The 27279-nt window shown below is 33.4% G+C and overlaps 1 protein-coding gene across 6 annotated transcripts in view; it reads left to right on the top strand.

Annotated features, from left to right (window-relative positions):
• Positions 1–21234, top strand: part of LOC106459171 (homeobox protein cut-like) — a 132995-nt gene extending 111761 nt beyond the window's left edge. For 5 of the 6 annotated variants that reach the window (XM_022385607.1, XM_022385605.1, XM_022385608.1 and 2 more), the window contains 5 exons: positions 11177–12210; positions 12532–12799; positions 13287–13645; positions 14449–14629; positions 15200–21234. In XM_022385607.1, coding sequence (XP_022241315.1) covers positions 11177–12210; positions 12532–12799; positions 13287–13645; positions 14449–14629; positions 15200–16455 — 3098 coding nt within the window. In that variant the 3' untranslated portion in view covers positions 16456–21234. The remainder of the gene's footprint in view (positions 1–11176; positions 12211–12531; positions 12800–13286; positions 13646–14448; positions 14630–15199) is intronic. The other variant, XM_022385604.1, reaches the window with a different exon arrangement.
• The last annotated feature ends 6045 nt before the right edge of the window (positions 21235–27279 follow it).

Raw genomic sequence — 27279 nt, 5'->3', positions numbered from 1 at the left:
AAATAGTGTTATGAAGGAAAGGGATCTTGATGTATTAGTCGATCAGTCTCTAAAGCCATCCAAGCAGTGTGCTGTTGCTAGTGGTAGGGCAAATAGAATTTTAGGTTGTGTCTATAGAAACATTGAATACAAGTCTGAAGAGATTATAATTTCATTGTACAGGTCACTGGTTAGGCCACATTTGGAATATTTAGTTCAGTCTTGGGCTCCTCATCTTAAGAAAGACACTAAATTGTTGGTAAGGGTTCAGAGAAGGGTTCAGAGAATGGTACCTGGGATGGAGGGGTTGTCATACGATGAGAGGCTGAAATCTCTCAAATTATTTTCTCTTGAAAAAAGAAGAGTTAGGGGGGATCTGATTGAAGTGTTTAAGATTGTAAAGGGAATTGATAGTGTTGATGCATCATCTTTTTTTATATTTAACAATGAGAATAGTAGGACTAGGGGACAAAAATATAAATTTTGGCAAGGTAGGAGTCATCTTCAGCTGAGACAGTTTTATTTTTCTAACAGGGTGGTTGGCTTTTGGAATGGGCTGCTTTCGGGTGTTGTAGAGGCAGAAATTTAAGTTAGTTTAAGAAAAAGCTTGATAAGTATATGAAAGAAAAGGGTTGGGTTTAAAATTTTATTATTTTTTTAAAAATCATTTTAATTTAGTTTTGAGGATGGAACAGCCGAGATGGATCAATAGGTCCCATGTTGTCCCAAAATATCATGTTATGTTATTTAGTCTGATCCAAAGTACCTTTACAACCACTGAAATACAGGGTGATTATTTTAGCATATTGTATTTCATAAATGATATGATATAGGAAGGTGAATTTTCACAAGGTGTTAAGGGAACTATGGGGATGCAAGTGCCATAGTTATTACTTTGAGTTAATATCACAGTAACTTTTCAAATGCGCTCCTCCAGTGTCCAGAATGCATCACATCATTGTGATAACAGACATTAAGCAGAAACAAGCATCTTTCCTTGTATTCTGACCATTTCTAAACTGTTGTATCATTCAGGTCTGGAACTGCTTGTGCAAGGGTTCTCACAGTAAATGCATGACTTCAGGTATTCCCACAACTAGAAATCAATTGGTCAGTGAGGTGGTTATTCACAAGGAAAGTGATGTGAAATGATTTTGTCCTGAAAGTGCCCCCATGTTTCATCTGATTACCATTATACAGAGGAGCATCATCCTGTATGGAAAGCATAGTGTCTACCAAATTTCATTGCTGCAGCAAGGGAATCACAGTGGCTGTGAACATTTCATGGCACCGTACCATGTAGCAATGACTGTGCAGGTTTACAATTCTTATGCTGATGGTTCTTCAAAAAAAAGTATAGTCCAGTGACAAAGTCAGCTGTGAAACCACACCACACTGTGACCTTAACATCATCGAGGTGTGTCATAAGTGTTGCATATATGTCTGACCCTATAATACAGTTGCATGTGTTGACACTTCCAGAAAGGGAGAAGTGTGCTTCATCTGTCCACAGGATATAGCAGGCTGTTAGTAATTGGTCATCACCCTTGCATAGAACTTCAATAAAGAAACAACATATTAGGTTAAATTCATTTCTTCAAGTGCTTGAAAACAATGTGCTTATATGGAAATATTTGCAAAGTTGACCAAAAATCCTTAGGGAGAAATGAAAAATGGCAAATCCAGACACTGAGCATCATCACATGCACTTGTGCTGACTTTTTCTGCTACAACATGGCTGATTTCAGCAATAGTTTCTGTAGGTGTTGGTAATTTGCTTGTACATGTCTTATCACAGATGTATCTGTCTTCTCAGATGTTTTTTATGAACTTGTGCATAGCAACACTGGAACAAGGCCCTCTGCAGATGTTATGCACCATACAGTATTTTTTAAGAATTATCTTGGCATTGCAACTTTTGATGTAATAACATTTAACAAGTTCACCTCACTGCATATTTCTCAGTTTAATGTTGGTATATGAGCTGCATTCAGATTAACCGGTCCATTTATCTTCATGGGAAATATGCTTGAAAATGAAAATATTTCAAAAGAATTAGAATTTAAAATAAACCTTTTCAAGCAAAATGTTAGAAAAAAATTACAAAGAAACAGAAAACATTAGAATTTTAGCCAGTTTAAAACAAAACAAAAGCAGTAAAATTGTATTAACTTTTGCATATTTTATGAGTGACTAACAAAATACATTTTAATCATATTATCATTATGATTGGGGCATATGCTAAGAGTAATGGAACACTATAAATATTTGGTATTGTTCCTTCATGATTGGGGCCTATGTTAAGAGTAATGGAACATTATAAATATTCAGTATTGTTTCTCATGTTTCAACTTTATTATTAGCGCATTTTGTCTTTTTATTATGGTTTTTACATAACCATCAGTCAGATGTGAACCTATATATATATATGAAAATGCTTCTTTTCAAGAATACATTACAGGAAAATTATTCATTTTTTGCAGTTTCATATCGATATCAACATTGAACTATTAGTCTTTGTATGTGCTGAATGTGTAATCTGAGGAAAAACTTACTAAGAACAGAAGTGTTTCTTTTTTATGAGGGAATTTCATGAAAAAAATTGTACTTCCTCTATTGACTGATTGAAAGAAACATTTTGAAGATAGGTACATGAATGGAAAAAAAGTATATAAAGAGAGGAATGTGTTAAGTGAAGAAAGATTTAAATAACTTGCTTAAATGGTTTATGATAATTAATTTAGATGGAGTATCTGAAACCTGACCAATTCTGTAGCCAGGAAGCCATTATTATGGATCTGCATTACCATTTTAATTCAGTAAAAATAGAGCTGTCTACAAAGCAGAATTAATAGCTCATAAACATAGTACCCATAAAAGCTTAAGCTGCATGCAATGATGAACTGTAATGCTTACATTGTAAAGTGTTCTTTAACATGGCAGCAGCTGACCAAGAATACATTCTGATTGATAAGTTTGTGACAGGACTCCCCAGTGAGTTCATGAGATATAACTTGGGCATTAAGGATATTATGTTTCTGACTGGCTTAGGTTATATCCATGGCAATTTGTGCAAGATTATAACTTTGACTAAGTTGCTGGATTAAAATAAGACTGTAGTGGCTCCACTGGAGACAAAGTACTAGAGTATATTGACCCTGTATTATGAAAGGTCACAGCAGATGATGCCACCCTATAGTTGCCACATGGTAGCTTGGTTCAGCCTGAATGACCATGAACTTTACCTTGAACTTTAAACCTGCTGCTACAGCTATACTGATGTTACATATAGGAATGTGTCTCGATGTAATAAAAGACAGAAGAAATATAACTGTGACAAATTAAGCCATTGATGGTGTTACTGATTGAACTGGCCAATATATTTCTTGGAATAGATTGTAAGTTGAGAAGAAGCAAATCTAACCCAGCATCATATAGATACTCATCCCATAAAGCAACAACCATGCAGGCTTTCTTGGAGAACTAGGGATATAGCTAATACTAATAGTAAGAAAGAAAGGAGGTACACCAAGGTTCTGTGTGGACTTAGATATGTGAGCATAGTAACATATATTCCCACATTTCTGTTACACACAGAAAAATATCTTAATGCTTTGGAAGAATTTTGCTGTCTTAATTCACTAGGTCTTGCCTACCTCTGTCTACTGTCAAATTGAGCTACATGATGAAAGATGAGCCAAGAATGCTTTCAGTACTCAAGAAGGCTTGTATGAGTTTTACATCAGGTCATTTGGTCTCAGTAACTGACAGAGCTCACATTACAAAGTTTGCAGTGAAAATTATGTTTTATTCACATTAACAACATTTTAGTCTTTGGTCTAATGCAGCTGAAAACTCAAGCATGGAATCTCAATGCTTATGGGAAGGAGCTCTGAAGCTGGAGCCAGGGAAATATTCTATCAGGCAGAAGCATATAGATTTTCTTGGACTCATAGTAAGAGAACGTAGGGATGGAGTGCTACAGATCCTGTTCAAACATAAACAAATATAAAGGCAATCTGAAGCTATGCATCATATTACAGATACCTTGCAGCCAATGTTTCAACAATTTCAGCACAGCTTTCAGCATTAACTAAGGTCATATCCCATTTTAGATGAACTGAGGACTTGCAAAGTCTTTCCATTACTAAAATAAGCTTTGGGTGAATCACTTTGTTTAGTTTATTTGGTGAGAAACATTCCATTCGTCCTGGATACAGATGCCAGCAACAGCAGAACTGAAGCAATGATACTTCATGTATGGGATGGTGTAGAGCATGTTATATAATTTATAAAAGCCAAACTCTAATGTCTGTCAAATGCCATTACTATACAGCAAAGAAAAACTGCTTGCAGTAATTTACTCATCCATCACTTTTTCTACTATCTGTATGATCAATATGGGTAAGAGTTCCATATTGGGATGGAAATTCATACTGGTAATAGTGGCCGAGAAGGAACCAGTGTAGACAAATTTTGCAAAAAATAGAATAAAACCTACATTTTCAGACTTTTTCCAACTAGCACTTTTCTTGTTTCATTTAATACTGTTTTGTACTCAAGGATGCACATCGATTTATTCCACAAGCCTATTACCAGTGATAATTATATGTGTGTTGGTTAAGTCAAAGAAAAAAATTTGTTTGTGAATGCAGTAAAATATTCAGTATTGGTAAAATTTGTAGCTCCCAACTGTGGATCAAAAATTTACTATTGAAGTTGATCATGCACCACTGAAGTGGCTGATGAATTTTAGAGAACAAGAAAGATTCTCTGAAGTTATCAATAACAGTGTATAGCTTCACTATTACAATATTAACTGGGCCAGCCAGCATCATGAAAATGTAGACAGCAAAGTTCGTCTAAACTGTGCACATGGGTGGTTGCTCGGCAAATGTGTATGCAAGTTCAGAAAATTATCATGTATAGATGCAAAGGAGTGGCACAGGTGATGAAAGTGGCAAATAAAAAATGTAGTATAGCATTTAAAAATTATTGTCATTCAGAAATGTCAAAAATTTTGATAATGGAAACAGCTGATGCCAGGGTTATGTGTAAACTTTGTTCTGAAGCTGAAGCTCAGAGAGAATTTAAACTGGTAAAAGATGAACAAAATAGAAATTGAACTATCTGTTGTTTTATTGGGCTATACTACAAAAACAGAAATATATGTTCTCTTTAACACACTTGCACAGTTGTTGCAATATAATGGTGAGTTAGTCCAGTGTAAAAAGACACTTAAAGTGTAATCTTGCTCAAGGACAAAGAAAGTAGCACTTAGTGGAGTTTGTAGCCTGCCTAATAGAAATAAAATTTAGAAGGAACATTGACAGATGGACTTTTTTCTGGCATGTAAGTACTTGTTTGCAAACATCAGGATGAGGAACTCAGTACTGCCAGGAAACCTAAAGTTCTGGCTATAACAGCAAAATTACATATAATGAAGATTCTGCTAATGAATGGATACAGAATATGTCAGGAGAAAAGCTGCATGGAAGGTAGCAGTTAAAGGACCCAGATCCAGCTTGGGCACAGAAATGTGAAGTATCACAGATTAATTAATGTAGTATGGATGCACATAGCTTCTGGCAGTTGTTCAATCAATTAGAGGTACAGGAAGGGAAATTACACTATTAATACAACCTGTGCAAGAATGGTGTTGCCTGACCTACAGCTTATATAGTGGCCCTTAGATCTCTTAAGATCTGAGATTCTCCAAATGTTACACAATTCATATATCTAAGGGCACAAGGGATTGTCTCACACTCCAGAAATCCTGCAGTGATGGTTTCATTGCCTGCATTCATGCAGAAATGTAGAGTGATGGTGTAAAAACAGCATTTCCTATGTAGCTCAGATAAATATTCATTGACACCAAGTAAATTATAGAAAGTTATAGAATCTTAATTTCAGAGAATAGCCCTAAATATTGCTGGATCCCTACCTGAAACTGATTATGGTGACTGCTATATCCTTATCATAGTTGATTACTTAAGTAAGATTAAGATTATTCACTGACTGATATGTTAGCTTAAAGAACTGCTAACAATGAAATACTTGTTTAGGATCAACAGAGAAGATCTATACTGATCATGGAACAATCTTCAACATTCAGTTGTTTGCCAAGTTGTGTGGAGTGGAAAAAGACTCAAATTTCATCTTATCATCCTCATTTTAATGGTTTGATTGAGTAGCTCATCAAAACTTTAAAGTGTATCATTTCTAAGTATGTGAACTCAGTTGCCACTGACTGGATCTGCCATATATAATGTGGCATATTGCACAACAGAGCACCACCCCATTGACTGTTCACCAAACATGTTAATGTTCATGTAGGGTATTTTCTTATGAAATGTCACTGAGCAACTATTTTGCTCAAGGATCACAAATTGTAAATACTTGTGCATGCTAAATTAACCAAAGTTATTATCAATTAGGGCAAGCAAAGTAAAAGCATTTTAGTCTTGATCACTTCAAGATAAACATATACAGCATCCAGCCATCAATCAGTTAATTAATTATGATATTAAATTTAAACTTGCTGTTTTGGGGGAAAAATTGAAAATAGTATGATAAAGCCAAATATATATAGCAGTCTAACTGAAAATATGTCAATATAATTGAAAGAAAGTAGTTAAAGCATAAATAGTAATAGACATAACTTCCTATATATACATAATTAAAGGTGGGAACTTTCTCAAAACAACTTGTTTGCAAAATCATGGTTCTTGTATATTATTGATGTAGGCCCCTGAAATCTTCTGTCCTTTTTCCTCTTAAAGTCACCACACTGGATAGGTAGTGGTTATGTAATTTAAAGCAACACTTTTTTTTTTTCAATGTTTCATTGGACATTCCCTGTCTGTGTGATAATTTCAACTGATTTTAGTGTGAGATGGCATTCTTTGTTGACATACTTTGCAGTAAAGTAATGAAGGCAACTAACAGGACTTGACAAATGTATCCATGCGTAATAGCAAGAAGCTGGTATAGATGACATGAATAACATGTTCCTCTATGTGCAGCTTTTCTGAGACAGAGAACAGATGAAATGGCATTCTACTATTCACAAACCTCTTCAGCATACTATGAAAGGGCTTCTGGAACTGCAGAAGTAATTAAAGTGCCTGAAATGAATTCATCACATGATTGGGCTTCAAAGACAACAAATATACCTTTCATTGCTGCTATGCTGAAAAAAGAACTGAAAAATAATAGGTGTGGCCCTTAGAGTCCAAACGTTTCATAGGGGAGGTCATCAATAGAGTATTATCATCCATAGGTGTGTAAAAAGAATGTGTACTTGTAATTTTGTAATTGGCATGGGCATGTGACAGTATTAGATATGAGCTTAAGCACCCATATGGGTCACAAGTTTATTGTATAAAAAATGTCCTGTGACAGTTCAGATATGAAGTTATTCTACCATCAGATAACATTATGTTTTCATTATCTATGAAATTACTGAAATGTCCACAAAAATATGTGGAGTTATTATGGTCACATTAGTCAATGTGCACAAGTTCCTGCTTCAATAGATGGGGAAAGTGGCAAAGATAAATAAGAGAACACATGACAAAACAGTAAAATAACATTAGTTTGAAAGAAGAGGTATGTCTCTGATATATTTCAGTTGTAAGTAAACTATTCAGGTCCAACTAGAAGCTGTACTGATGAATTTCTGTACCACTGGCTTGACTGAAAAGCAAAATTAATAGTTGAAGCTGCAGAATACTCACCGTTGAATACTCCTCTGATCAGGTTGAAGAAAATAAAAAGGAGAGTCACAGTGAACCTTCCTTTGCCGTTTCTGTTAATCTGAAGCGAAAAATGTCACTTTGCATAATTACTATGCACTCCCCAGTTACTTTGACTGGGTGTGAAAAAACTTTCAACAATTAGTATGGTTGTGTGATCTGAAGCTTGAGCTGCCATGAGATCAGCTACTAAAAGATAGTTGTGACCCTTACTTTCTGAGCTATTGGATGAACTGTCAAGGTGAAATATTTGCCAAATATTTTGCAAAATCCACTCAATTTGGATTGGTAGAAACATTTTATTATGATGACTAATGGACATAAAACATTCATGACCAATAAGCTGTCTATAATAGTCAGAATACCTAAAACACAATTAACACATTTAAAAATATTATGTTCATAAACTTGCATATCTTCAACATGTATATAGTACATTACTATGGAAAACTTCTTGTTCTAATTTTATATGATGAATGCCTCTGATTTTGTTCTGAGGGAAGTAAAATGCAAACATGCATATATTAAATAGATTATACATATGCAGCAATGATAAAATGTGCAGGCTATTGAAGGATAGGTCTGCATATTTCATGGTAATCATTCACATATAGTGAACATTACATGTCAGGTTAACAAAAGATGAGTCTTTATATGGGAAATCCTTCATATGTAGGTGCAGTGAAGAAACTGTTGGAAAACTTTGCTGAACAGTTTTTGAGTCTTGCATGAACATTTTATGATTTACACTTGAAGGAAGTAGAGAAACCTTTTGGTGTGTTAAATTGATTACTTTTATTTTGTGTTAAAAATGATGAATGTGTATACCCTTGGGTGGTGACTTAGTTTGGGCAAAAGTTGGATTAAATTGAAATATAACAATGAAATTACACACCATTGCAACTTTTCTTTAACTTTATTCAAAAACCTACTAACCAAAATGTATGTTGTGTGCATAAACACATGTACGTACGTATAAATGGTGAAGATTCATATAATCTTATTACTAAACATGTATGTGTAAATGCACCTATATCTGAGTGAATGAAAGCATGGAATTAGAAAAAGAAAATATTGTTTTTGAATGTGAAGTAAAATGTTTTGTTATTCATAGATCTGTTTCACCTATACAGTACAAATCCATTTCAGAAAGCCAACTTTGGCTGTTGCAGTCCAAATATTGGCAAGGTTACAATGTAGTAGTTTATTTTGTGAAAAAATGAAAGTTCAGAGATATTTTCAAATAAACAGAAACAGATATTCTCTAATATTTCTGTATGACAAAAGGTGCAGAATATAATTTAGATTAGTGCTTTGTCTTTCCCTTGTTACAATGAGATGTAAAAGGAATAAAATCAGATCAAATGCTAATCACTGCCATGCTCTCCAGAGCCAAGAGAGGCATCAGCAGCTATTCAAGACACTGGCAAATGAATCAATATTATGGGTGATGCTGTATTCTAATTTCAGTTTATTTGGTAAGGATTCTGCTTCAGTTGGAATTACTATTACTTACAGTGTACAACTGTGATTTTAATTTGTTTTTAATTTTCTTGTGATATATGGTTGAGTTCTGTTCTTATGATACATAGGAATCAGGCACTTAGTCTGCAGGAATAACAGCACATTACCACCACATATAAGTGCCTATCTGTGTGTGTGGTAAGAGTTTATAGTGTGTTATAACTGTGGTATGCAAATACTACAACTTCTCTCATTGCATGTAATTTATATTTGCAAAAATGTCTAGTATTTCTAAGTTTTGACTTAGAACACAATTCCACTAGAGGTCATGATAAATTTAACCTTAGGTGTTACTTAGCAGGACTTAATCATGAAACTATCTACTGTTTCATGGGGTAGTTGTACTGTGTATAAGTTTACCTTTTTTGATACGGGACTATTCTATGACTGTCAAAGGGAGAAGAGATATTTGTGGATTCTTTTTATCCAATATTCTAATTGATCAGCTACAAACAGAAGGTAGATAGTGAAAGCAGTTTTGGCATTTCTTAGATATATTCATTTCTAATTTGAAAGGATCAAGAATAGCATGAGAAGTTTCATCCTCGTTCCTGTATCTTTTACCAACTTTCTGGTAATATGTGGTTAAATTTAATTTCATGGCACAGTTTCTTTTCACCTCTTTTTATTTAATTACAGTTTTTTTTTCATTTACTTTACTTTATTTCTTTATTTTACTTTAATTTACAATTTCATCAACATGGTAGTTCCATCTCGACAGCCAACATCTCCATACCTTCTTCTTCAGTTACCATTATAAATAAAGTGTTTATTATTCATCTGTCTTCTAACCATGTATTGTCACTTATATTCCATTCATAACAAATCATTACAACACATTTTTCAAAAAACTAGATCCTCAAATCTAGTCGTTGTAAAAATCAGGTAATCATGTGTTTGATACATCCTTGAATTACCACATTTTTATTATTATGAATAATATATTTACTATTAGATACAATATCTATAATTACAAATCAAAGGTAGGTACTCAGTTTAAAAACAGAAGTAAAAAAAAAGTTAAAACGTCAAAATATGAAGGACTTTCTCTTATAGATGAACTTCAATATTTAATTTGTTGAAATAGACAGTCATGTTGTGTATGATATTATAATGTACCCGAGAAGGTATTTTTAAATATGGTGTGTTATATATGATACAATGAAATACCCAAAAACATGTTCTTGCAGCAGTTGTGTTAGATACAGTACTATAAAATACCATCAAAAAGGTATTCTTACAGCAACTGTGTTAGATATAGCACTATAAAAATAACAAAAATGGTATTTTAAAGAGTAGTTATGTTAGGTACACAACTACAAAATGCCGTCCAAAAAAAGTAGTCATACAGGAGTTGGGTTATATAAGGTATTATAAAAGAGTCTTGAAGATATTCTTACAGAGATATTTTCAGATGTTGTACTACAAAAAATTTAAGGTGTCTTTACAGATTTATAGTTTTAGGTAAAAATGTGTCAGAAAAAAAAATTACATACCATATGGAATGTAAGGTTGAGTAAAACATACATTATATATCAATGTTTCTGTATGTATATTATATTTTTTGCTTTGAGTGATTTGCTTGAATCATGAGGATTTTATATTTCATTTTCCTAGCTGCTCTTGAGTTGTTGTATTATTTAAGCATTAACTTCCCATAATTTTTGATGCACAGTAAGTAACATGAACATATGCAGTGTTTTTATGTTAGAAGAGTATGTTAAAGCATGCATCTCCTCAAGCTGTGTTCATTATTAAAGGCAGCTATTTAGTACTTTATTTTATAACTTCTTTCTTTTTGCAGTGATTCTAGGATATGTAAAAGTCATTGAAGATGTTAGCATGTCCTCTATGATCATAATTAGTTTTGTACTCTTTGGTGCGAATTTTCAACCTGGTGAAATTTTTTCTTACAGGTAAAGACTATGGGCTTCCATCAAATAAACAAGATGATCCTGGTGCAGAGGAGCGAATTGCACAAATTTTGAATGAAGCACAAACTGCAATGCTTAATTCCAAGAACAAGAACAGGATGAGTCCACTTCATAATGGAAGCACAGAATATTCTCCACGGAATATTGGTGGTGTTGTGAGATCAGAGGAGGAAGGGAAAAGAGATGAAGGTGGTAACATTGAAGTAGAAGGTAGAGAAAATCAAACATTACACAGCAGTAGTAATAACTATAAAGATTATTTTAATTCTACCAGTTTACGGAGATCTAGAAAGTTTGATACTGATGACATACCACAAGAAATGGTAGCAAAGATCTATCAAGAAGAGTTGGCCAAACTCATGGGTCAGAGAGTGCAAGAATGTTTCCGTTTACCTAATGACCAGTATGAACGCACACAGGAAGAGATCAGACATGCTCTTAGGATTTATCACAAAGAACTTTCTCATCTCTCCCAAATCCTCCCTCTAGGTACTAGTGATCTTGCTCGGCTGGGATCATCTTCAGCCTTAGTGAACAGTGCTGTTTTGACACCTTTAACAAGTATCCATCATCCAATCAGCTTAGCAAGTTCTTACCCTCGGCAGGAAGTTCCCATTGATGCCACACTTCAGTCACGAAATATACAGAAAAGAGGCAGTTGTTCAGAAGTAGAAAGTGTACGTCATCATGGTAGTGCTTTCTCTTTGGTGCAACCAAAAACAGAAGCAGGAAACAGTCCTGCTCCTGTAACAATTTCTAATCATTGTAACTCTACCCTTCTCCCTCCAACCTCCATAATGTCGCTTACTGAAATGCCTAATTCTGGTGAGGATCTGTCCAGCTCGGCATCTCCTCTACAGCAGATGCAGTCCATCACAAACTCACTTCTTACTCAATCATCTCTGACAACTGTTTCAACCACTCCACAAAGACCCACAAAAGCAATTCTTCCACCAATTACACAACAGCAGTTTGACCTCTATAACAACCTAAACACTGAAGAGATTGTGAAAAATGTGAGCCATTTTTTCTTTTAATAGAAAACTACATTAAAATGTATTAAATTATATTGCTTCACTTTCCATACTAAAGTAAGAAGGTGTATTTATTATCCCTAAAACATCCTTATAAAAAAATAAATCTTGTAATATAAAAATGTATGAACAGACATAAATTTGGCTCAAAACTGTTGTAAGTATCAACTTAAATTACAATAAGAATGATTTCAATTCAGAGCATTATTTTAAAATAAAGTTTAACTTTCATATTTTAAAGTTTATTTTAAATATTTCTATTAACCAATTTAACTTAATATTAATTTTGAATATACTTTACAGGTGAAAGAACAGTTAAGTCAGTATTCAATAAGTCAGAGATTGTTTGGTGAAAATGTCCTGGGGCTTTCACAAGGCTCAGTGTCTGATCTGCTAGCAAGACCTAAGCCCTGGCACATGCTCACACAGAAGGGCAGAGAACCATTCATTCGTATGAAAATATTCCTTGAAGATGAAAATGCAGTTCACAAGTTGGTAGCATCTCAGTACAAAATTCCTCCAGAAAAGTTAATGCGAACGATAGGCTTTGGTGGCCCCAGCAGCTCACCTGGTAAGGTTATTCAAGTTCTTGTCTCCCTTTAGGGATTTTTTTCATAGTTATTTCCTTTAGCATGAATTTTAAACCTGATTTAACAAGGAAATTATGGAAATGAATATATTACCACAATACAAATATGTAAAAAGTCATTCATTAAGGATGATTAAGCGACAGTAATGTTGTGACCTCAATCTTTAATCTGTTGACAATTATATGGTCAAATTAATGAATATAATTGAATAAATGGATTAAAATATACCTCTAACAAGAAGCATTGAATATTCTCAGTTTTATTCATAGCATTAAGGTTACACATGAGATTTAATAAAAAAAATTCTATTTATAAGAATTCGGCTAATTCAAAATTTATAACATTATAATTTGTTTTCTTAAAAAAATCAAAGAAAAAATATCATTTAATTTATGCCTCTTTTCTTGTATTCTTCTCAAGATTTTATTAGAAATTTTTAAATCTTGAATGTATATGTCTCTATCTTAGCAGCTTCTATGAAATTACCACAACCATCAACTGAACCAGCAATAGTACCCAATCAATTAGACAGAAGTCAAACCCCTCTAAACTCCAACTTTGCTCCACCTGCAGACTTGCAACAGTCTGCTACTTCCACTCCAGAATATCTAGCAAGTATTTCCAAAACAACTAGTGTCCTATCCTGCAATGTCTCCACAACTCAGAGCATGCCGATTAGCTCAAGAAAACTGCACCACAGTTCTCAGTCTATGATGTACTTGCACCCTACTGTGTATGAGATGGCAGCTTTAACCACTGATATTGATACTCAGGGCATCACTTCAAAAATAAAAGATACACTAATGGCTCAAAATATAGGTCAGAAGGTAAGACAATTTTGTTTCAGTATTCCAACAAAACTATTTCAATTATAAAAACCTTGTTCTTTAGAATTTCATGTCATCTATGTATATTTGCTAAAGTTGTTGAGTGTGTAAGTCAGTTATAGTTTAAAATACAGGTAAAACTGAGTTCAAAATTTTAATAAGAAGACAAGTTGAGAAAAAGTTTAGGCATTATTATAGTGGCCTTTTTCCGAACCTTATCTACTTCAGCCAACTTGTGTTGACCTTCTTTGAGTTGTTCCAAAATCTAAATTAGCAGTCAAAAACATAAACCTGGACAAAAGTTTCTGGAATTTGTATGAAATTCTCAATCTTGATTGAATAAAAAAAATGATTTTCTTCTTCTTCTTCTTCTTGTTTTTCAAGAATAATATAGGCAGTTTCTGTGGCTGTCAAAACCATCCAAAGCTGTACTACTGTTCTTCAGAGTACTGTTTTCTAGTTATTTCATTATTTTTAGAGAAGATAAATATTACCACGTTTTTTACAGTTATAACATACTCTGTAAGATCTATAATGAGACATAATATATAGCTTTGAGGTCTTCAATCTGCTGCAATAATTTGTGAATTGTTTAGTCAGATTGCTTCTTGTAATGTCCATTGTTCTATTTTACACAATAGCCTTCTCACTACCTGAATGGTATCTAGTCTATTCAAGATAATAGTGTTTCAGAAAATCACAGTAACAGATTTGAATAACTAACAATAAAAATGTAAAATTTAGTTAGGCTATGCATTCTTACTTTCATAATGATAAACATTTTTATTTAAATTTTTTTACAGATTTTTGGTGAAGTGGTGCTAGGTCTATCACAAGGATCTGTCAGTGAGTTGCTATCAAAACCAAAGCCATGGCATATGCTCAGTATTAAAGGTCGAGAGCCTTTCATCCGCATGCAGCTATGGTTAAATGATCCATTAAACATAGAAAGGCTACAAGTGATTAAGAATCAAAGAAGAGAAGGTATGAGAGTTTTTTAGTTAAAAAATATATTTAACGCAAACATCTAGCTGAGTAGGTAATTTAATAATTTAATTCAGGGTATATTAGTTTCAATTTTTCAACAACCAACAATATGTGTGTGGAATATAATATTATTTTCAACAAATCAACATTAAATCCCAATAACTTTCTTCATAAAATGAAATAGAAGTAGTAAGAAATACAACTTATATAATTTGAAATTAGGTGAACTGAGTAACTTAAATTCTAGAAAGAGTTATGAAACATTCAAGAAAAATGCTACTTATTTTAACACTTCATTCTTAATCTGTACATTATAGATTTTTCTAATATCAGGAATGAACTTGTTAACATTTCACTGTCACTGGTATAACAGTTATTTTAATATTTTCGTATTTCATCATTATTTAAAAATGTGCAAAACAAAAAATCCTCTACATGAGAAATTAATATGCTTTGTAAGTTTTAATATTATTTAAAAACGTTTACAACTCAGTTTTCTGTTTTTAAATAACATTGTATTAGGCTCAATTTTTTATTTCTCTTCAATTTTTTCTTTACCTTTTTCAGCAAATAAACGAAAAAGAAACAACATAGACACAGATGTACATCAGTCTCCTCATAATAACCACCTATTTAGCTATGATCTCCCTCCTCCTTCTCCTTATTTGTCTACCAAAAAACCAAGAATTTTATTTTCTGATGAGCAAAAAGAAGCACTTCGTTTAGCATTTACCTTGGATCCTTACCCAAGTACATCAACTTTAGAGTTTTTATCCAGTGAACTTGACCTACCAGTCCGAACAATAACCAACTGGTTTCATAATCATCGCATGCGTCTTAAGCAACAGCCTTTAATCACTCCTGATGACCATAGGTCTAATGACAGTGGAACACATATAATTTCTTCAGGGGCTAAAGACAATACAAATTTTGATCCTGTACAATTTCGGATGATGCTGGATCATCGACTTGCAGAATTGGCCCGAGACAAACGTAGTGGTAAAGTAAAGAAGATGTACTCCACCTATCAAAATACTTCACCACTCTCTGCTCAAAATGATGATTCTGGTACTTTAGACTTGAGTATGTCTAGTCAACATTTCCCTCGAAGAAGTAACAATACTTTTGGATTTCACTGTACTTCAGAAAGTGCTGGAACTGATGAGCACTCAAACAGTGAACAAAATGAAGACTCTAGTTATTCCCTTGAGCGAGGCTTATCAGAAAGCAGTGACAGAGAATCACTAGATGACCAACCCACCTCCCTGTCTCCGAACAGTGTATTTCAAGAGCAAGAAGACTTCAAACAGATGACAATAGCACCAGCTAGTAGCAGTAACAGGAGGAAACCGGCAATGCCACAGTGGGTGGACCCTGGTCTGGAGATATCCCCTGAAAGTGATCTATGCAGTGAGAATGAAGACAATGATGAGGAGGAATCACAAAATGTGAAAGATAAAGAGATAATAAATGGAGTCTGTGTTCTTCAAACTGGAAACCTTGGTCTTCATGTGCCTAAAGAGCATACAGTACGGATTGAGCCAACCCCAGTTCCAGATGGCCAGGTTTTAAACTACAGGGACAAAGAACATCTTAATAAGGATAAAGTGACTGATTTTTCCAGTGAAGAATTAATGATATCTGAAAAAGAGGAGTTTAAAAGAAGCATTAAAACTGATAGGAAGTATAACATTGAGAGGCTTGAGAGATGTTTAAAAGATCAAGTTGAAAATTGGGATGTTGATGAAGAAGAGAGGGAAGAACACAAAAATAATAGTAAAGCTAACTCCAAAGATGACCAGAAGAAAGAAGAGGGCTGGTAATTTTAACGAATTAATTTATTTTCACATAGAAATCAATATCAATGAGGACTTTTATTAGACCTTGTTAGGAAAACAAATGAAAGTGTATATCACACTGTGCAGCTGCTGTGTACTTTCTAAACCAGAATTACTTCAGACTTTTCTAAGTGTCTTGTGTTGAATACATTTTGGCTTGTGAGTTGCCTTAAATATAACCCTGAAGTAATGAACTTTAAGCTTAGTTAGATAAGAATCAGGGTTATGGTTGAGAAGTGTGGGCAGTGCTAAGGGATATGCAAGTACAATGTGATAATGCCATAACAGCCTTCTTGTTGTATCCAGAGAAGGTTGCTAGATAAAGTGTAACATCCACTAAGTGGTACCCTAGAAGGATTAATCTCTATTTGTTTTCATTCAAATGATTATCAAACAAACATATTTACTGTTTGTGTGGCTGGTGCAAGTCATTTTTGAGTGTCATACTCTGTGAGGTTCTCATACTTTGCCAACTGACAAAAATTTAACTGTACATAGCTCAACTGATTGCTGCAGGTAGATGGTAAAACATGTTTTGTTGGTTTAATACTTATATTTTTCAACTCAAGATTGTATAGATACAGAAGTCTGCATATGATTTAATACTTTATATTAGTACACTAAACACTGTCATGTTTTTTTTTTATAATTTAGCAGTGTTTTTATAGGAAGAGGTTGAAGAAACATAAGCTTATTTTGTGTTTTAAAAGATTTCAAAACATTTTCTATTTTCTTAACAAATGCTTTCTAAAAAAATCGGTGACATGTTATTTCATCTTGACTAGGAAAGCATTGTAAATACATTAAAATATAATTACAATTCTGTGCAGTATTCATATTTGTTAAAAGTCTAGTCTAAGAAACAGGCTTAAACCTGTTCTAGTAGTTGTGTTATCTTGTATATTAGCAATAACACATTTTGTGCAGGTTTATCAAAATTTTTGAGTTAAACAACCTATAGTTCCAATAGAATTAATTTTCTTCATCATTTATAGAACCATGAGATATCTTGATGTGCATGAAACTTAAAAAATGTTTCTGTCATTACAACAGCTGCAAATTACAAAATCTTTTATTGAAAATACATCCACTGATTCAACATATTGAAGTACACATTATAAAACACAAAGCTTATATTTGTTGCACTTGTCCTTAGTTTAAATCACATTGTTTAACTGAGAAATAAATGTGAGAAACACTTACAAATTTAAATAATTCTAATCCCTTTCTTCCAAAGCTTATGTGCAGAAGGAAACAACATACTTAAGGATGTACTATTCTAGATATTGGTTACTTTTCCTTAAATTTATATCTAAAAAAAATGAAAAAAGGTTTATCTCAGATATCTATTTAAACCAAACAATGACTTGAGTAATTTGCAAATTGGATTTCTTTCATTTTTTTATGGTTGTGTAAAATGTAAAATTTAAACGACTAACAGGTCTAACAGAGAAGGTTGTGATGAAAACAATCTGACTTTAAAGAACTGTGAACAACTAAAAGTTACACCATTCTGTATTCTAGCCTTAAAGACATTCGAAACTTTGTTAGGTGGCAGTATCATTGATCTAACTTGCCTGATGAAACTAACATTGCTCAAAACTGTAGTTCTTAGCTGGTCAGTGCATGTGATATAAGCCTGTTTTTTTATATTAACACTAAAGAGGGTTTGGTATATTATTTTACAATGATTTTAAGTTGAACCACATTGTTACACTCCATATCATCACATCTGGTCACACTCTATCTGACTATAGAATAGCAGCATAGTTTCCATTGCAAAATGCTCTGTCATTTCCATAACCCTCCTATTGTATAAATATGATAGTTTCAAAACCAGTGCCCTTTTCAACAATATGATTGCACAGAAATCTATTGGTGCTGCATCTGGAGACTTGACTAGTTCATCTTCTTATGGAATAGCATGAATACTTGTTTCATTCTTGAGCTGCTAGAATGAAAAATGACGGTTAAATGGGAGATATTATAGGAATCCTTATCTTGGTGAACCCATACCTTGATAACCTCATTTCCATACAAAACCAGTATTTCTGTATGGTGCAAAGGGTCCAGAAATTAGTCTAATAGCAAGAAGAGTTCACCTTGAGTTTTTTATCCACTCTCCAGATCCTTAACTTGCCTCTAACACACTACCCAGTGACGATCATGAATCCCATTTGGAATGTTTTTTCACCCATTGACCAGTACAAAATGGCATGAGGCTTGTTACCAAGGTACACATATGCTTTGTTGAGCATCACTATTTTCTGTCATTTTTTTGCAGATAGGTACAGTTCTTACAGTTTTCTATAGTTGTTCCTCCTTTCCTGAATATATCATGGAAGTAATTTATGCACATGTGACTATTGTAGATTTTACAGAAAAAGGCCCTTGAATATGTTGCATACTTTTTCCTCTTAACAATAATCTTTGTGTTCATGGATGATTACCTGTTACAAGGTGACAATACTTTGCTCACCACAGCTGGGGTATGATTTGTTGCAGGTCTCTTTCTGGATGGTTCTAGTGTCTCAAGTTGATCCATATTCCTTTGTTTTCCAATGCTGTTAAATGGCATACAAGGGATATCCTCATTTTGCAAATTCTAATTCCCCCATATGAACAGGTCTTCATGATCTGAGTGTATGAATATTTTGGATTGGAAAGGGTTGTTACATACCCTTCCCAAAAGCAATAAATTTTTGGAGGTATCACACTACCTGTGAAATGCCAAGTAATGTCAAAATGTAGTTCTGTTAAATGGTTCCATCATAACTTTATATTAGCTGTGGTTGTCTTGTGACTTGCTGATTTGCATATTCATAATTGTTTTACATAACATACTCAACCATTTGTATACACAAAAATATATACAACTATACTCACTCATCATATTTATAAACATACTAAAGATACATATATGTACATATCTACATATATTCCACAAGCTACATATGCAACATGTAGAAAAAGAATCTTTGAGACAAACTATAGCTGACTACCCTCAGTGTTAATTAACAGTGTTTTCAGACATTTACAAAAATTTTCTTTTGGTTTCACATTATTGAAGATGGCCAAAGGAAAATTGCCTTTATTTTGTTGTACTGAGATAGTGTTACTGTGTAGTGACAGTACTTTAACCCATTCACTGTGGCTGGGACATTTATTTCCCAGTGCGCTGGGAAATATATGTCCCAGCCACAGTGAAATGGTTAGGAGAAGGTTGTTTTGTTATGCAATAAAGCACCGTCCTTCTTCCATGTTCCCCCAACGTCATTCAATCAGTTGATTTCTTGATCTTCACTATGGTTTTTAAGCATTATTATCATGCATTGTTTTTTCTAGCTGTTTGAAGAGTTCTTAACCAAGCCCCAGCAGTATCATATTTCACAATATAGTAGATCACTATACTATCAATCTGGAATAGAATATTTTGTTTCTTAATTGTTAAGCAAAAAACTATACAATGGATTATCTGTATTCTACCAAACATGTATCAAAACTAGATTTTTAGTGTTATAAGCCCTCAGACATACCACCGAACCACCAGGAGACAGGAATAGAAAAGAAACAAATTGACACTAGCATTTGGTATATGGCTTTTAAACATATTGTTCGTGTGTAGAACTTTTTAAAAGTTTTTGGGCAAAAACGAAAAACACCTGCATAATACTTATTACTAAGACAATAGACTACACTATAAATCACACACACATTCCTTACAGTTTGAATGTAAATTATTTTCTGTTCAGAACAATTTTTAAACTTATTATAGAGAAGCATAATTTATAAAACATATCAAGTAATAGGTGTGTATATTTAAGTTCAAAAAATAACTTATTATAACCATTAAAATAGAATTTCAAACTTTGCTAACTTCAAACATTTTTGTGTTTATGTTGTTTTTGTTTTTTTTCAAAAACACTCAGTCTTTCAGGTTACAGCTTCATAAAACAGAATCTCAAGCTAAGATGTTTTTGTATGAACTCATCTGTTATAATTATTTAGAACACCTGTTTGTAATTCACTGATATCATGAGTATATTAAAAATTTGTTAAATTTGAAATACTGAGAGTTGTTACCTTAGATTTTGCTGTTTTGATTATTTGCTATTGTTACTTTGACTTGACTTTTAAGTTAAAACACTTAACCACTTCATAAATGAATCAGGTATATCAGTGATGTGTCACTTGCATGTTTTTATTTCATGTTTTGTAAAGAAAAAAGAGAGAGAGAAAGATAAATAAAACATAATTATGATTTGATAGTATTAAATTAAGCATAAACCCTTGTCCAACATTTTACATATGTTAAAAAAAAAATGGAAAGAGACTGTATGGGGGTAAATCAGCATGTTAACCCTAGTTAAATGTACAATAATTGTTCATCTATAATATTATTCATTGCATAAGATATTCATTAAGATATAATATCTTTGATAGACAGATGTATTTTGAGTTTTCACTTTAAGTTTTACAATACAAGTGTAATAGGACAACCCTGATTACTACTTACTGAATATTTTACATACTGTCTTTATTTATTCTGCTGTGAAATTTGCTGTAATTGGTATTATCAAGGTGATCATTAGAAATATCAGCAAACTGGCAATTAACCCTGCAAATTATGAAAGGTTTTTCTTGAAGAGAGTTTTGATAGGATAAAATCCCATGGTGCTTGACTGTGTATGTTCAATTACTAGGATTAAATTATTTTTTCTTCCCATTTTTGTTACTATTACCTTACACTCATGTGATACTAAATGGACTCAATGATTGCTGCTTTTCTGTAATAGGCTTGAAAAACTGTTGACATCACTATTAAGAGTCAATCAAATACCTTGTATAACTCTAGTGTCCTGTTTCATTTTGACAGCCGTATTATATGCAAAAACTGGAAGTGAAACTAGGGCTTGCCAAGAGGACGTTTTGACTACTTACCAGTTTTTTGCAGCATATTATATCACTTAGATTTATAAATTTGTATGGCATACAACCTTGTCGGTTTGTTTGTTTTTTGTGGTTGATTTTATGTTATCAAATACTAACTTCTTGTGACACTTGAAATCATCTTATGATATAATGTCACCAGATATTTTGTTGTGACACAATTTCATCATATATTATGTTTTAGTGGCTCGGTGCTAACAGGTATTTTCATTTAACATTTGATGTCACCAGGTATTATATTCTTGTGACACATTTTGTCATGTATGTATTACCTTTTTATGGTTCCTTACCAACAGATATTATTTTAGTTTCTCTCAGAAATGTAATCATGTACTCTTCACTTGTGACATGTGTCTTCAGGTATTACCTTGAGACACACGATGTCACCAAGTATATCTTTGTATTAAACCCAACATAACTGAAATTGTGTATGACATTGATGTGGAGAAAATATTTTAAATTCTAATTTCATAAGAATTCTGAAGTATTTGAAAGCATCCTCACAGAAGTGACATTATATTTTAGCAATCAATTTATTCTGTTCTTAACTCATTAGTAGTTAGTGATGTTGCTTGCATAATGTTCTACTTATAGAAATATTTTTAGGCCCAATGAATATCAAATGTTTGAGTAAAAGATTGTGAGTCAAGAAAGCTCATATTCCTGAAGATCTTAAGAATTTGCTTGCAACATCTGGTTAGACATAGTTTTATTAAATAAGCTCCATCCATTGTCAAGATACTGAAACTATTAGTACCATTTGAAGTTAGTATTTACATTAGTTTCAAAGACAAATTGTTACTTGAAGAAGGATGTTAGGTACACATTTATTGAATAAAAAAGTGATTTTTAACATACTAGTGCAATGACGAAAGGAAAGTGGTTTGTCAAGTTATTCTCGCTTAACTGTATTTCATAGTACTTTGTGATAAACTTTGTTTCGTAGCTGATCAATTTCTTCTGATGTGATATTATAAATGTTTTGTCAACTGCCATTCATTTTATGACAGTTGTTGCCTTTTCAACCACACCTATAAAGTTTAGTGAATTTGTGCATATGTATATATAAACTGCATGTGTGTGTGGTTCACTCTTCAAGCTTTTCCATCTTGCATGAAAATTTTAAAATTCTCTCAACTTCCTCTTACACTAGCTGACATGTTGTTTCTGTAGCTTCAAAAAAAAAAAAAAAACTGGCCATTTTATGGGCTATTTTTATCAGTCATGATTTTTTTTTCTCAGTTGTTTGTCTTAAAAGCTTGCCCTGAAAATCAATGGCTGTACGTTTGATATTAATATTCATATTGATATTTTTATTCCACTTTAAGAAAATAAAGCTGGACATTCTCCAAAAATGTTTGTTCGCTAATTCTTATTTCCTTATAAAAAAATCATTCATGTAAACTGTTTATAATATAATTCCTAATACTTGCCTGTAGCTTGGATATTGCTTATAAGAAACACCAGAAACATACACAATATATTCACATCCAGTCTTTTAAATATGTCAAATAATATACCCAATCTTATAAATATATCAAACAGTATACTCAAAAAATATATCCATATCCAATCTTATAAATATTACAAACAATATACCCAACATTAAATCATATACTTATGCACTTACTGGCAATTCCTTGCAGTTGAAGATGATAGACTAAATTAAAAATCAGCAATACATTTTTTCTATTATTTTTAACATAGCGAGGTAGTTTTTTTTTAAATCAATAATATATCAGCATACTTTAAAATCCATAAAAACAATTAAAATAAAAATACATAGTAAAATGGCTGGAAAAGCTCCATCTAAGTTAACTTAGATACTGGCAAGCAACAGCTAATAGTATGGGTCCAAAGGTCAATAAGTAACAAAAATTAAATTGCCTTCAAAGAACATTTTAGTTATTAGTGAGTGAGATAGTTTTATGTTTGCAATTATAATAAATGTTTGAAAATTCACAGAAATCTCGAATTATAAAATAAATTTAGACACAGAAGCCATTATACTATGTTAAAATGAAAAGCAGTACTGCTACATATGACTGAATATCAGAGAAAAATAATCCAGCACCTGGAAGAAGTCATGTCCAGCATGACTGCTTTCACTAGACTCTAACATGAGAAAGGACAGATAAACAATCTATAAAACGTTAGATGATACTATTTCAATGGTGAAAATATAAATTTGGCATTTTCAACACGAATGGCCAGTCAAAAATATCAAGGTTCAGGTATAATCATCCTATATTTAGAAAGATGACCCAAAGAAAGGCAATCAATCAATCAGTAGTACCCATCATCTACACAGCTGCTCCTAACAATATAGTGAGATGGACTGTCTCTTTCATTACATATCCACAGCTGAAAATTCAGAGCATGTTCAGCAGCATATCTTGGGTTCAAACCTTGGATCTTCTAATCCCCAGTTCAGCATACTAACGCCTAAACTGTACCAGGCCCTAAAAAAATTACAATATATGTAAAAACTGAAGATGATATACTACTTAAATACTAATTACAATATAATGGATAAATATTTTATTTTTGAATGCATGTCATGAATATTGTAATACACTTAAACTGATATTTTGATACTCATGAATCACAACTTTGGAAAAAAGGAGCATACAATTCTACGAATAATCTATAATTCAGCAAGAATGTTTGTTGCTCTTCATTTTTAATGTGAAAGGTATAGTATCACTATCAAAGGTAAGCACTTCTCCAATATTTGATTGTAGACACTTCAAGAGAAGGCTTAGTAGATCAGAAAAATACTATAGTAAACAATATAATATTGTTACGTCTCTGGTCATTAGTTAATTTTCCGTAAAAATTATTTCCGAAGAAACTTTAGCGATACAATTCCTTTCTTAAATAAAACTGGTTTATTCTTTCTGAATACAACTTTGTAATACACTTAATTTCCACAGTCGCGCTATAACAAACTCTGTAATTCACAACGAACGTCTCACGTGTTCGACTCAACTGTCAATTGCACCGTTGTTGTTTTCACTTCTTGGCGGCTTATATATACAAGACTACCGCACATCTAATAGCCTCTCGAGACGTGGAAGAGACGTGAACGTTCGAGAATATGACGTGTTACTAGTGTCACGTGACCTCCGCTGTCTTAACAATATCAAAACCACATAAGAACTGCCGTAGCTATTTACATGCAAGTAAACTTGCACAAAACGTGTTTAGTTGAGAGTTTACTCTTCTTCCATAATCCAAGTTTTGTATTGTTTATATATTTCTGTAATAATACTAGGAAGTAGTTGTAGAACAACCTATTCTAATTCTACGTTGTGTTGTGAATGTTCGAAAGTACTCTTTAAGTTTGAAATATCAACAAAATATTGTTACATCTCCGTTCGTTAATTAATTTTCGTAACTTCGTTCCAACGAAACTTTAGCGACACAAGTCCTTTCTTAAATAAAACTGGTTTATTCTTTCCGAATACAACTTTACCGATACACTTAATTTCAACAGACACTCTATAACAAACGCTAGAACGTCTCTCTTGCTCCACAATATTCAATTACACACTCTCTGACTGCAGTTCAATTACTCATTACCTACACATTCCCCCTTCACGTTGTGACCGTCTTATATATATATACAAGACTAACACTATATCTAGTAATCTCCCGACAATTCACGAAGGTTCGAGAGAACGAGTGGCGTGATACTAGTCACGTGACCTCGCTGACGCAACACTGCCCCTCCTTAGCATTGTTCGTCCCAAACAATAGCCACTTACAATAAACCAATAACAATTAACAATAGCTTAATTAAATGTACAGAATTACAAACACAAAATTACAATTCAACAAAGTCTCTTAATTTTACGGGACGTATCTTCTTCCGTACTGGTCTCCATCTCGTTGGCTTCTGCTTCACGTGGGGTTCATCTGCTTCATCAGGAAATGTCCTATCATCGGTAACAGGCACATCAGTGGTAGTAACTTCATCAAGAGCTTCATCGTTTCCTGAGTAGAGTTTCTTCTTTGACGTCGGCTTTTTCAGGTGATACTTCTTCAGCAGCGTCATTTGTTCCTTTGCTCACTTCATCCCAACTGAAATGTCCTGGACCGTGATAACGCCAAAGCCTGTTGGCATGTACCACTTTTGGCTTACCTCGCCGACCACATTTTATCCGGAAAGTCACGTCTGAGAGATGATCCATTATGCCATATGGGCCTTCTCATAGAGAAGACAACTTAGGATACTTCCCTTTGGTCTTCCTGGGATTATACAACCACACCTTGTCTCCTGGTTCAAAGCTGATTTCAGTAGATCTCTTATCATAAGATAGCTTCATCGAATCAGCAGACGTTTTCAAGTTTGAACGCACTTGATGCTAAATATCATCCATCCTTTCCGATAACACTTTCACAAACTCTGACACATTCTCAGGCAACTCTTCATAAAGTGGGCATCCCTTATGCTTGGGTCCCCTTTTAGCACTACATGTATTGCATGTCAGGCACCATTCTTCCACATCTCGCCTCATACCTATCCAGTAAAATCTGTGTCGTAGGTGACTCAATGTTTTCTTAATTCCGAGATGTCCTCCTGCTAAATTATCATGGGATTGATACAGCACAACTTCCCGTAACTTCCTCGGTAAAACTGTTTGCCAAGTTGTCAGTTTCCCATCTGTAGTTACCCATCACCTGTAAAAGCCCACGTCGAAGAAGAAACTCTACTCAGTTTTGAGAAGGGAAACGATGAAGCTCTTGATGAAGTTACTACCACTGATGTGACTGTTACCGATGATAGGACATCTCCTGATGAAGCAGATGAACCCCACGTGAAGCAGAAGCCAACGAGACAGAGACCAGTACAGAAGAAGATACGTCCCGTAAAATTAAGAGACTTTGTTGAATTGTAATTTTGTGTTTGTAATTCTGTACATTTAATTAAGTTATTGTTAATTGTTAGAGGTTTATTGTAAGTGACTATTGTTCGGGACGAACAATACTAACGAGGGGCAGTGTTGCCTCAGCGAGATCACGTGACTAGTATCACGCCACCCGTTTTCTAGAACTATCCCGTTCCTTCGGGAGTGCTCTAGCATTTGCTAGATTGGGGGTGGGCTGGTATATATGGTCACGGCGTAACGTGATAATGTGTGTAGGTAGTGAGTAATTGAACTGCAGTCAGAAAGTATTGTTGAAGTTAACGTTCGTTGTTATAGCGTTTGTTATAGAGCGAATGTTAAAAATAAGTGTATCGGTAAAGTTATATTCAGAAAGAATAAACCAGTTTTATTAAGTAAGGACTTGTGTCGCTAAAGTTTCGTCGGAACGAAGTTACGGAAAATTAATTAACAAACGGAGACGTAACAATACCAATATTATATCAGTAACTACTACGTTATGTGTTTCTGGACAGTGCACAAATATCATCGCTTAGTCATAACAACTAGTAGTAATAAAAAAATCGTAATTTTAGTGTAAAACGAGGTTATCATTTGAAGTTAGATTACTTATGGACATCTGACGTTCCTTTCAAATGCTTAAGACTAAGTACAGGGTGAAACAAGAATTAACAGCCAATAAATATTAGATTACTAACATGTAGAATACTTAATAATTTGCACATTACACAATCGGAGTATTTAGGAAGCCAACCCTTATATTATGTATGAAATAAAGGAGTGAAAAAAATCAACATACATAATATTAAATTTTACCACACACACTCACTTTCAAGTTTCAGTAAATGTAAAATTATGTAGGGATGGCAGTGCCAAATATAATACAAATAAGAATATAGAGATGATACAGCTATATGTAGATCATTCCTACATGAATTCTACTGTTCTTGTATTAAAATTTGGCCTG

This window comes from Limulus polyphemus, unplaced genomic scaffold, assembly GCF_000517525.1.
Source record: "Limulus polyphemus unplaced genomic scaffold, Limulus_polyphemus-2.1.2 Scaffold571, whole genome shotgun sequence".
Taxonomy (NCBI): Eukaryota; Metazoa; Arthropoda; class Merostomata; order Xiphosura; family Limulidae; genus Limulus; species Limulus polyphemus.
Note: the sequence above shows the minus strand (reverse complement) of the source record. Positions and strands in the feature narration are given on the sequence as shown.